Source organism: Hordeum vulgare, chromosome 7H (assembly GCF_904849725.1).
Source record: "Hordeum vulgare subsp. vulgare chromosome 7H, MorexV3_pseudomolecules_assembly, whole genome shotgun sequence".
Classification (NCBI taxonomy): domain Eukaryota; kingdom Viridiplantae; phylum Streptophyta; class Magnoliopsida; order Poales; family Poaceae; genus Hordeum; species Hordeum vulgare.
In genome coordinates, this window is record NC_058524.1 from 578,418,731 (window position 1) to 578,432,016 (window position 13,286).

Consider the following 13,286-nt stretch of genomic DNA (forward strand, 5'->3'; position numbering starts at 1 on the left):
CAAATAACCTCTTCTCACCAGCAAGTTTGAAATCAAAGTTGAGCTCTTTGATTGCCCAATAAGCTTTATGCTCTAGCTCAAGAGGTAGATGACATGCTTTACCGTACACCATTTTGTACGGAGACATGCCCATGGGATTCTTATAGGCAGTTCTATAAGCCCAAAGTGCATCATCGAGCTTCTTAGACCAATTCTTTCTAGACCTATTGACAGTCTTTTGCAGAATTAGTTTAATCTCTCTATTGCTTAGCTCTACTTGACCACTGGACTGGGGGTGATAGGGAGACGCAATTCTATGGTTGACATCGTACTTAGCAAGCGTTTTACGAAAAGCAACATGAATGAAGTGTGAACCACCGTCGGTCATTAGATATCTAGGGACTCCAAATCTAGGGAAGATAACTTCTTTAAGCATCCTGATAGAAGTGTTGTGATCAACACTACTAGTGGGGATAGCTTCTACCCACTTAGTGACGTAATCAACATCAACTAGGATATGAGTATACCCGTTGGATTTTGGAAAAGGTCCCATATAATCAAAGCCCCAAACATCAAATGGTTCAATGACAAGTGAATAGTTCATAGGCATTTCCTGACGTTTGCTAATATTACCTATTCTTTGACATTCGTCACAAGACAAGACAAACTTACGGGCATCCTTGAAAAGAGTGGGCCAATAGAAACCTGATTGCAATACATTGTGTGCAGTTCTATCTCCCGCATGGTGTCCTCCGTAGGCCTCGGAGTGACACTTCTGTAGGATCTGTCCCTGTTCATGTTCAGGTACACAACGTCTAATAACACCATCTACTCCTTCCTTATAAAGGTGAGGATCATCCCAAAAGTAATGTCTCAAGTCAAAGAAGAATTTCTTCTTTTGCTGGTATGTGAAACTAGGTGGTATATATTTGGCAACGATATAGTTTGCATAATCAGCATACCATGGTGCACTACGTGAAGCATTGATGATATTCAATTGCACATCAGGAAAGCTATCATCAATAGGTTGTGGGTCATCAAGAACATTCTCCAACCTAGACAAGTTATCTGCTACAGGGTTATCAGCACCCTTCCTGTCAACAACGTGCAAATCAAATTCTTGTAGCAAGAGAACCCATCTGATAAGTCTAGGATTAGCGTCCTTCTTCTCCATGAGGTACTTAATAGCAGTATGATCAGTGTGAATAGTGACTTTGGAGTCAACTATGTAAGACCTGAACTTTTCACATGCAAACACGACTGCTAAAAATTCCTTCTCCGTAGTAGCATAGTTTCTCTGGGCATTGTCTAGAGTTTTACTAGCGTAGTGAATAACATTCAACTTCTTATTGACTCTTTGCCCTAGAACACCACCAACAGCAGAATCACTAGCATCACACATGATTTCAAAAGGCAAGTTCCAATCAGGTGGTTGAGCAATAGGTGCAGTTATCAAAGGCCTCTTAAGAATTTCGAAGGATTCCTCACAATCATCGTCAAAAACAAAAGGAATATCCTTTTGCAAGAGATTTTTAAGAGGCCTAGAAATCTTAGAGAAGTCTTTAATGAACCTTCTATAGAAACCAGCATGACCAAGGAAACTTCTTATACCTTTGATATCCGTGGGGTATGGCATTTTCTCGATTGCATCAACCTTAGCCTTATCAACTTCAATACCTCTTTCAGAAATTTTATGTCCTAACACGATGCCTTCATTAACCATAAAGTGGCACTTCTCCCAATTCAAGACAAGGTTGGTGTCTTTACATCTCTGCAAGACTCGATCAAGGTTGTTGAGGCAATCATCAAAGGAAGACCCATAAACGGAGAAGTCATCCATGAAAACCTCAACAATCTTTTCACAAAAGTCAGAGAATATAGCCATCATACATCTTTGAAAGGTGGCAGGTGCATTACACAAGCCAAAAGGCATACGTCTATAAGCAAAGGTTCCGAAAGGGCAGGTGAAGGTGGTTTTCTCCTGATCAGATTGTGCAACTGGTATTTGGGAGAAACCAGAATAACCGTCTAGAAAGAAGAAGTGTGTGTGTTTAGACAGTCTTTCTAGCATTTGGTCGATAAAAGGCAAAGGGTAATGATCTTTCCTAGTGGTCTTATTCAATTTCCTAAAATCGATCACCATCCTATAGCCAGTAATAATCCTTTGCGGGATCAATTCATCCTTATCATTAGGCACAACGGTAATACCTCCCTTCTTAGGGAGGCAATGCACCGGACTCACCCAATCGCTATGATCAACAGGATGGATAATACCCGCTTCCAGGAGCTTTAGTATTTCTTTTCTTACTACTTCTTTCATCTTAGGATTTAATCTCCTTTGATGATCAGCAATTGGTTTGAAATCAGGATCAGTTTTAATATTGTGCTAGCATAGAGTGGGACTAATGCCCTTAAGATCATCAAGAGTATATCCTATAGCAGCACGGTGCTTCCTCAGAGTTTTTAGCAACTTCTTTTCTTCATGCTCTGAGAGGCTAGCACTAATAATAACAGGATATATATCCTTTTCATCAAGATAAGCATACTTAAGAGTATCAGGCAACTGTTTAAGCTCGAACACAGGATCACCCTTTGGTGGGGGTGGATCCCCAAGCAGTTCAACAGGCAAGTTATTCTTAAGGATAGGATATTGTTCTAAGACAACTCTATCTATCTCATCCCTTTCATCCATATGCATATCATTTTCATGCTCAAGCAAGTATTGCTCTAAGGGATCAGTAGGGGGCATGGCAATAGAAGCTAAGGCAATAGTTTCATCCCTACTAGGCAACTCTTTTTCATGAGGTTGTCTACCAAACTTGGAGAAATTGAACTCATGTGACACACTTCAAAGCCAACAGTGACAGTTTACTTCTCACAGTCAATATGAGCATTGACAGTATTGAGAAAAGGTCTGCCAAAAATGATGGGTCAAAAGCTATCTTGTGCAGTAGCAAGAACGAGGAAATCAGCAGGATACTCCGTTTTGCCACACAAGACTTCAACATCCCTAACAATTCTCACATGGCAGATAGTATCTCTATTGGCAAGCTGAATAGTGACATCAATAGGCTCTATCTCAACAGGTGCAATCTCATCTTTGATTTCATCGTATAAGGATTGAGGTATTGCACTAACACTAGCACCCACGTCACATAAACCATGATAACAATGATCTCCTATCTTAACAGAAACCACAGGCATGCCAACAACAGGCCTATGTTTGTCTCTAGCGTGAGGTTTGGCAATTCTAGCAGCATCTTCACAGAAGTGAATATTATGTCCCTCAACATCGTCGGACAAAAGATCTTTGATAATAGCAATGCTAGGTTCAACTCTAATTTTCTCAAGGGATGTAGGTGTTCTAATGTAGCCTCTACGTATCACAGTTGAAGCTTTAGAATGATCCTTTATCCTAACAGGGAAAGGTGGTTTCTCAATGTAAGCACTGGGAACCACGGGATCATTATAGGCAATGACTTTCTCTTCAACTAGAGTGGGTTTAACTACATTGACTTATAAAGGAGGATGATATTTAAACCACTTCTCTTTGGGGAGATCAATATGAGCAGCAAATGATTCACACAATGAAGCTACTATCTCAGAATCAAGACCATACTTAGCGCTAAAGTCACAAAAAGTATTTGTCTCAACAAAGGATTTAACGCAATCAAACGTGAAATTCATACCTCACTCCTTACCTTCTTCAAGCTCCCAATATTCAGAGTTGCGTTTAATTCTCTCCAATAAATTCCATTTGAAGTCAATATCTCTCTTCATACAAGAACCGGTACAAGAAGTGTCAAGCATGGTGCGATCATCATGAGAAAGCTGAGCATAGAAATTCTGAATAATAATTTCTCTCGAGAGCTCATGATTGGGGCATGAATATAACATTGATTTAATCCTCCCCCAAGCTTGAGCGATGTTTTCTCTGTCACGAGGCCAAAAATTATAAATATATTCCGATCACGATGTACTAAATGCATAGGATAAAACTTTTGATGAAATTCCAATTTCAACCGATTGTAGTCCCATGATCCAGTATCATCACATAGCATATACCATGTCAACGCCTTATCCTTCAAAGATAAAGGAAAGACCTTCTTCTTGACCTCATCCTCGGGAAAACCTGCAAGCTTAAATAAACCACAAACTTCATCTACATAGATTAGATGCAAGTCTGGATGTGATGTTCCATCTCCTGTAAAAGGATTAGCCAGCAATTTCTCAAGCATACCCGAAGGAAATTCAAAGCAAATATTTTCAGTAGGTGCAGCAGGTTGAGGAGCAACTCTTTGTGCTTCTGTTTGAGGTGAAGATACCCCGAACAAGCCCCTCAAAGGATTAGTATCCATAGTGACAAGTGACAATAAATTTCAGCACACTATGTGAATGTTTCCTTACCAAGTTCCACTTACCAAAGGCACTTCACTCCCCAGCAACGGCGCCAGAAAAGAGTCTTGATGACCCACAAGTATAGGGGATCAATCGTAGTCCTTTCGATAAGTAAGAGTGTCGAACCCAACGAGGATCAGAAGGATCTGACAAGTGGTTTTTAGCTAGGAAATATCTGCAAGCACTGAAATTATCGGTAACAAGTGATTGTGTGGTGAGATGATTAGCAAGGAACAAGTAACAAAAGTAGCAACGGCGCAGCAAAGTGGCCCAATCCCTTTTGTAGCAAGGGACAAGCCTGGACAAAGTCTTATAGGAGGAAAAACGCTCCCGAGGACACACGGGAATTTATGTCATGCTAGTTTTCATCATGTTCATATGATTCACGTTCGTTACTTTGATAGTTTGATATGTGGGTGGACCGGCGCTTGGGTACTGCCCTTACTTGGACAAGCATCCCACTTATGACTAACCCCTCTCGCAAGCATCCGCAACTACGAAAGAAGAATTAAGACAAAGTCTAACCATAGCATTGAACTAGTGGATCCAAATCAGCCCCTTACGAAGCAACGCATAAACTAGGGTTTAAGCTTGTGTCACTCTAGCAACCCATCATCTGATTACTACTTCCCAATGTCGTCCTCTAGGCCCAAATAATGGTGAAGTGTTATGTAGTCGATGTTCCCAAAACACCATTAGAGGAAAAACAACATACAACACATCAAAATATCGAACGAATACCAAATTCACATGACTACTATTAGCATGACTTATCCCATGTCCTCAGGAACAAAAGTAACTACTCACAAAGCATAATCATATTCATGAGCAGAGATGTAATGAGTAGCATCAAGGATCTGAACATAAACTCTTCCACCAAGTAATCCAGCTAGCATCAACTACAAAGAGTAATCAACACTACTAGCAACCTTACAAGTACCAATTGGAGTCGCGAGACGGAGATTGGTTACAAGAGATGAACTAGGGTTTGGAGATGAGATGGTGCTGATGAAGATGTTGATGGTGATGAGTCCCTCCGATGAGAGGAGTGTTGGTGATGACATGGCAACGATTTCCCCCTCCGGGAGGGAAGTTTCCCCGGCAGGATCATCCTGCCGGAGCTCTAGATTGGTTCTGCTCAAGTTCCGCCTCGTGGCGGCGGCGAATCCACGAAAAAGCTCCTCTCTGATTTTTTTCTGGACGAAACCCTTCATATAGCAGAAGATGGGGGCCAGTGGGCCAGCAGGCTACCCACAAGCCCCCTTGGCGCGGCCTGGGTGGTGGTCGCGCCGTGCAGGCTTGTGGCCACTTGCTGGCGCCCCTCTGGAACTTCTTCGGCCCAGTATTTTTTATAAATCCGGAAAAAATCCTCGTTGATTTTTACGGTGTTTGGAGTTGCGCGGAATAGGTATCTCAACTTTGCTCCTTTTTTAGGCCAGAATTCCAGCTGTTGGCATTCTCCCTCTTCATGTAAACCTTGCAAAATAAGAGAGAAAAGGCATAAGTATTGTACCGTGAAGTGAAATAACAGCCCAAGAAGCGATAAATATCAACATGAAAACATGATGCAAAATGGACGTATCACTATCCAACCATTGCACTAAGCGGGAATACTGCTTGTGTATCCATATCCTGAAACCTCAACCTTCCCAAGAGTCCACCATATCTTCCCTATACGTGGTATTTCACCACCACTCCTAAAGTAAATTACTCATGTGCTATCTTTAAACCTTCAAATATTACTCCCTGTTTTGTGCCTCTGCTTTAGCTCATGAGGAAGTAGTAGATAATTCATGATCTTCTCATACTGGACAAGTTTTATCTTCGGTTTGCATGTTATCTGTGAACCCCTAATACGAGGAGGAATTGGCATGAGCGCGCCCAGCTCGTAAAAGATAATAACAACAAACAAAACCTCCTTCACGCTTTGTTGATGAGAAATCAGAAAACTTCGATAGTGATAAACAAAGGAGACTAAGGGGATGTGATCGTCCCCACTTTGGGAGTCGTTCCTCAAAACTTGTCCAGCATGAGAAGTATTGGGCTATCCACTAGCATTCGTTGACAAATTATGCACCTCTCAAAAGCTTGTTTTACAATCTTATTGATTTCAAATGCTCTAAAAAGCTCTAGCACATGAGTTTTCCCTACTTCCCTCTGCAAAGGGCCAATCTTTTACTTTTATGTTGAGTCAGTAAACCTACTTCTTTCTATCCTGAAAAGAGCAAACACTTTATGTTGACAAAGATGCATGCACTTATATTGTTTCATTGAGAATTGTCATATTACACCTTTGTTGACATTATCATTAAGATAAGTGAGTTGTTTGTTAAGCCTAGCTAAAGCAAACATCTTCCTTCGTGTTAGCATTTTCACTTCTTGACTAATAATATGTTCTTTCAAAAAGCTTCAATTGATCTCATCAAGATATAAAAGGAAGAGTAAAAGTTAAAAGTTATTAATTGTTCTTTGACCAAGGACATGTTTGCCATGGTTTAATGAGTTTTCTTAGCTCCACTTTTGATTGTACTTGATATTACTCTTTCATAATGGCCTTATGAGTTGAGATTGCTGTTGAGGATGGTTGAGTTTAGTAGAGAAATTATGATGCTTCTTGTATGTATTCTTATTTATCGACACTTCACTCTCTAAACTTTTGGACAGGTTTACCGAGCTCGGTATTCGCTTGGGGACAAGCGAGGTCTAAGCTTGGGGAAGTTGATACGTCCAAAATGCATCACTATTTTGTCTCATAATTTGTCTCTATTCATTGATATATTTCACTTTATGATGGTGTACTTATAGTGTTTTGGCTTATTTTACATAGTTTACAACTTTCCGGTGCCGAAACAGCAGACGTAGGATTCAGCAGAGAAAATAGCACGAAGAGTTGCAATATCAGAACATCTCCGATTGCGCTGAAATTTTGAGGGAAGAAGTTTCCAAACAGGTCCCGAAGATAGGCCAAAGAAGAGCTGGAAGGGGGGCCATAGGTCACCGAGGCAACCTGCTGGCGCCTCCCCCCCAGGCCGCGCTAGGAGGCCGCCTGGGTGATGGGCCCAGCCTCCGGTGCTCTCCTTTGTCCTATATGTCCCTCTTGACCTAAAAGTTCTCGGAACATAAGAGTTTTTGCGATTCCGCCGCCGCTCCGCGGCGGAAATCTATGGAGAAGAAAACACCTTTCCGGCGGGCAGATTCCGTCGGGGAGAACTGCTCCCGGAAGGGGAGATCGTCACCATCGTCATCACCATCATCACGGACATCATCGAGATCATCATCACCATCATCACCAACACCAGCACCATCTCCATCTTCATCCCATCCACTTGACCATTGCAATCGGAGTTGTACCTTGCACTATTCATTCCCTCTACTCTACCGGTGTTGATTACTCTTTTGTGGTGAATTCTATTGAGTTTTGTTGGAGGATTATTGTTATGACCAGATTGTTAATCATATTTTCATCACCTCTGATCATGATCTCTTTTATGTCTAGTGAGTAGTTCCTTTAGTTCTTGAGGACATGGGAAAAGTCTAGATGCTAGTAGTCATATGATGTTGAAGTAATATGTGTTGATTGATATTTCGGTTATGGTGTTATTCTTCTAGTGGTGTTATGTGAACATCGACTACATAACACTTCGCCTCTTTAAGGACCTAGGGGAATGCATCGTGTAGAAAGAATGCTTATGGTGGGTTGCCGGAGTGACACAAACATGAACCCCAGTTCGCATACTTTTGCATGAGGGAGTATTGGATCCTAAAGCTTATTGCTATGGTTAGGCTTTGCCTTAATTTCTCTCTTGTATTTGTGGATGCTTGCAAGAGGGATTAATCATAAGAGTGTACTTGTCTTAGCCTAGACGGTGCACTAGTTAAGATCCACCCACATAACACTTATCAATACAAAACATAGTATTAGACAAAGTATGTCGAAAGAACTTGACTATCTCTCCCATGTGTCCTCAGGAATGCCTTAGTCTTTATAAGTTTAGTCCCTCGGATTATCCTTTGTGTTTAAAAGGATTGGGCCACTTGCTGCACCTCGGCACGATTTACTTTACTTGCATTTATTTCGTTGTTGCTTATACTAGAAAACCCATAAAAAGTTACCTTTCAGTACTTGCAGTTATTCCTAGCTCAAGATCACTTTTCAATACCTTCTGCTCCTCGTTGGGTTCGACACTCTTACTTATCAAAAAGGCTACGATAGATCCCCTACACTTGTGGGTCATCACACCACTCCAGCATGCATTAATGGGCTCTCACAGAAAAATAGGGATCTATGTGAGGGATAACAATTTATCCATCAACCAAAATTATCCGTAGCCCGTATGTTGATTGCATCAGCAATAAGGACACTTTTGGCATTAGGGGGAGATTAGTATCACAAAGAATGCCGAGAAATAAACTAGAAATGTTACATTCAGTCCTTATATCTATGTACTCAAAGAATCTGAACTAGAAGTTTAGAATCACATATTTGCAACTCATTGCAAATCTGCCACATATGTTTACTCATGACAAAGGTGTCGCTCAATTTTATATTTCTGCAGTAAAGTGTCAGAAAGAGTGGAGGTACCTGATAAACCACTCTTGTACCCAAATGAGAGCAATAGGGAGAGAAATCTGACCACATGAGATATAATCTCGCATATGCTTCCGCGGAAACAGAGGAAATTAGATCCTCAACCAGTATATGTAATTCGACATCAAGTTGAAAGACACCTCATTGGATGCTCATCATCCTAAGCCCGACAAAAATGTGCACAAATGTTTTGGTGTTGGGACATCGAAACACCTTCACTCCATTGTTGTAAGAAATCGTAAGGAGTTAAAAGGAATAAATACATTTCCACAAATTTCATTGATTCCATCAGAATCATATAAAATAAAGACTACATTTGTTGACATATATTTCTTCTCAAAATTGCTAAAAAATTTGGGCCTTGAACCAAAATCCATGGTAGAGTGCCTCTTGCACTCATATTGGTTCACATAAAAGGAAGCAAGTAATTAAGAATAGCCTCGCTCTACAAACGAGTGGTATTTACCACAGTAATACCTACTCCTTATAAGTATCTTCCATATGGAATACTAAAAACTTGTCATTCATAGACAAAGTCAATGAGGTGGTGAGAAAGGGAGGCTTGTAGCAAAAGGGTTCACGCAGAGACCCGACATCAAATTATCATGTAACATACCCTCTTGGTATGAGTGGAATTAAGTTTAGATAACAAATATCATTGGCAATACAAATAATATTATCCATGAAGTTAATGGATGCAGTGACTACATACTCATATGGGTTACTCATTTTGGAAATTTATAACGAAGTACCTGAAGGGCTTACAATTTCAAATCCAAAATAAATCGCAACATATTTGTGTAAAATTTCAGAAGTCACTCTATGGTTTGAAATAGTCGGAAATCATATGGTACTACCGACTAAATGAGTTCCTTCTTCAAAGGATTACTCAAAGGATGATAATTGTTTATGTGTTAATAAAGAAATCCCAAAATTTGATTTCCTTACATCACCTCTGTGTATATCGATGATTTCGTCATCAATGTCTCTACAAGACCTAAACATACATAAAATCATCTCAAGACAGAAAATTTGGATTCAACCAAATTTAGCTTAAGTTTACAACTTGAGCATTCTTTCAAGAATACATATCAGTCTACATATTTCCAAAACATATACGAGAACTTCAATTTGGATATATCATATCAACAAAACACAAGTATGGTCATACTACCTTTGATAAGGTACAAATCCATTCATACCTAGCGGTGATAATGAAGTGATACTAGGACCTGAAGTTCTATATCTCACTAATGTCATAGCACTGGTATACTTGCAAACTACGTCAGGCCTGACACTATATTTGCTATCTTTATTCGGAGTGCAACCCCCAACAAAGGTATATGGTTGATATAAGTAATATCATCTTATATCTGAAGATTACAGTAAATTTTATATATTTCCATCAGGAAATAGAAGATATGACCATGATATGATGTAATGATATTGGTTCTTTATTTGATCCCAACGATGTCATATCAATGACTGAATTTGCTAGAATAGCCTTCACATGGAAGTCATCTAAATGGATTTTAACGGTTATTTCCAGTTATCATTCTGACATATTTTCTTTATCTAAAAGCATTGCAAAATATGCATGGCTTAGCAGAATGATAAACCACACTCAAAATTATGTGGTTGAGATTCATGAGAATCACATAATTTGATTTCTGAAGATGCTTTCACTTGTGTTACTCAATACCCACAGGTTATGTGAAGAGCGGTATTAAAAAGCACATTGCTCTAAAATTACTTATCCTCACAGATTATAAACAGGTGAGAAAATAATTTTCAAACAAAATACTATGAAAATCCAACATATTATTCATAATGTCATGTTCATGTCAATGGAATTGGTATGGGACATCCCCATATTTGCAAAGTTCATGGGGAGTAATCTCCCAAATTATAACATGTAACAATCTTTAGATTGCATGTACTCTACTCTTTTTCCCTTTATGAGTTTTCCCCTAATGGTTTCTCATAAAAAAAATTAATGAGATAATATAAACACAACTGTCCATATATGCCATATCATTTTCTTCTTATATTTTTCCACTGGGTTTTAAAGGAGTTTTCAATGGCATATCAGATGGCACTCTTTTCCTTTATGAGTTTTATCTCAAAGTGTCTCATAATGGTTTTTGTTGAGGCAATATCTTCTAAAAGATCATATGGCATACTATCTATTTTCCCTATCGGAGTTTTTAAAGGAAGTACTCAAGACATATTAATTGTTCTCTAAACTAATCGATGAGTTTTCTCCTTCAAAGGTTTCTTTCATATGAGTTATCAAGAGACAATAATCATCATATGTTGCGTCATTTTTTCCTTATTTTTTCCACTGGGTTTAAAGAAGTTTTAGCACTATATCTACTCTATTCTCCTCATATTTTTTCCAAAGGGTTTTTGGGGAGACTCTCAAGATTATATGGAGGATTTCTCAAGATGGAAGATCTATATGTAAGAAGCTTTCAAGAATGGAACATTCAAGGAACGGTGTTGTACAAGCAGGAGTGTTGGAAATTAATTAGCAAAGGGTGTCCAACCCCGAACAGTCATGTATCTTCTCTGTATTGCCAACAGACACCTGTTCTGGAGGGATGTCTTCGAACAGACATCTCTTCTTCCCACCTCTTTCAGATGTATATATACTTGAGAATCAATAAAAATCAGGAATAATCATCCATTCAATTTCGTTTTACTTCAAACAGAACGATGCGCGCAACGGCTCACAAGTGGGAGGTACAGAGCGAACGTTCACCCATTACCATTACCAATATTTTATTTCGAAATCCAGCTTCGCAGATGTTCGTCGCAAAGAAACGGCTGTGCAAATTACTGCGCCCGCACAAACTACGAAGAACACAGTACAACATACTATAGGAGAGATCATAAGAACAGCGTGGCCATGCATGCATGCATCAAGGCCGCCGGAAGTTGGACCGGATGCTCCCGACGGTGTGCCGGTCCGTAAGGAGCGACTTGGCGAGGAGGTCGTCGGGGAGCGCCCCGGCGAAGAGCGCGTCGCCGAGGAGCACGAGCCCGGCGTTCTGGCTGCTGAGGGTCGCGTAGATGGCGGCGGGCACGCTCCCATTGTTGTAGAGGAAGTGCACGAGCCCCTGCGGCACGGCGAACACGTCGCCCTTCCGGAGCACCTTGGCGAACAGCCGGTTGTCCGGGTACGACGAGACGAAGCCGAAGTAGACGGAGCCCTCCAGCACCAGCGCCGTCTCCGCCGCCCTCGGGTGGTAGTGCGGCGGGAAGACGCCCCCCGGCGCCACGTCCACCCGGGCGTGCGACTCGCCCAGCGTGTTCAGGCCCGGGATCTGCACCGTCAGCGCCGAGAACCCGTACCGCTTGCTCGCGGCGCCGCCGTCAGGCCTGTCCGCGCCGGCGAAGAAGAAGTCCTCCGCCACCGCCGCCGCCGGGTCCTTGCACGCCACGCCGTTCACGCGCACTGCACCATACATGATCACATTTTGAGTACGTACGTAGAAACTGAAGGACTGGCGCAAGCATGCACGGGGTTTAATTTCCTTACCCTTGGACGTGGTGTCGGCGACGCAGAAGTCTTGGAGAGGGTTAGGGTCGAAGGCCTCGCCGTGACCGGAGCCGAGAGCGACGATTGTCACCACCAAGAGCAATGTCGCAGCAGCCATGGCGATCGAGTCTCCTCGATCACGGGAGAGTGTGGACGGAGCAGCGGCTGCAGCTGGTTAGGTTGGACCGTTGGAGTAGTATATATTACCGGTATATATCAAGCAGGGAAATTATTGGGATTTGGGAGCTTGCACGAATGAGTTGAGTATAGGTGCTGTGTGATATCTTATCATATCAATGCGATATTTGTGCTTATGCTTGATGATTTCTCCTACTTATAGCTGGGGCTGGGAGAGGAACTGATATATATGTGCGGGTGAAGATGAAACCCGTTAATTATCCTTCACGATTGCAGCTCGAGTTTAGGGTTTGGAGGCACGTTTTGCTCAACAGGGCCGGGGCTAAGACGACGTTTCACCAACTTGTGAGAACATGGGCTTGTGTGCAGTATCATTTGTTTGTTCAGTGGGAGCAGTTGATTGATTGTAGCAGGGTTGTTCTATTCCAAAGGGTATCAAACAAGCCCAATAATAATCTTTAGAAAGGAGTATGCCATTATACTCTACACGGTGTCTTCGTTTTTTTGCTTGTACTCTAACGTTGAGCTCACTTGCGACATAATCCAGGCAGTGTGCCATGTGGAGACAGAGATGGGCAAGGTCTTAATTATGATTTTTTGCATATGAATCTTCATTTATGAAATGGGGGCAAAGTTTGC

At 41.3% G+C, this 13,286-nt stretch overlaps 1 protein-coding gene across 1 annotated transcript; it reads right to left on the minus strand.

Annotated features, from left to right (window-relative positions):
* Positions 1 to 11,711: 11,711 nt before the first annotated feature.
* Positions 11,712 to 12,845, minus strand: LOC123411019 (germin-like protein 5-1). Its single transcript, XM_045103934.1, has 2 exons — positions 12,510 to 12,845; positions 11,712 to 12,425 (listed from the first exon to the last, which is right to left on the minus strand). Exons 1-2 carry the CDS (start codon positions 12,625 to 12,627, stop codon positions 11,890 to 11,892), a joined length of 654 nt encoding a protein of 217 aa, XP_044959869.1. The 5' UTR covers positions 12,628 to 12,845; the 3' UTR covers positions 11,712 to 11,889.
* Positions 12,846 to 13,286: the final 441 nt, after the last annotated feature.

Excerpts from the sequence above, each read along its gene's own strand:
- LOC123411019 (XM_045103934.1), bottom strand. The coding sequence starts at position 12,627 with ATGGCTGCTGCGACATTGCTCTTGGTGGTGACAATCGTCGCTCTCGGC. Across the intron at positions 12,426-12,509 it reads CGCCGACACCACGTCCAAGG|TGCGCGTGAACGGCGTGGCG; the intron begins GTAAGGAAATTA and ends TGTATGGTGCAG.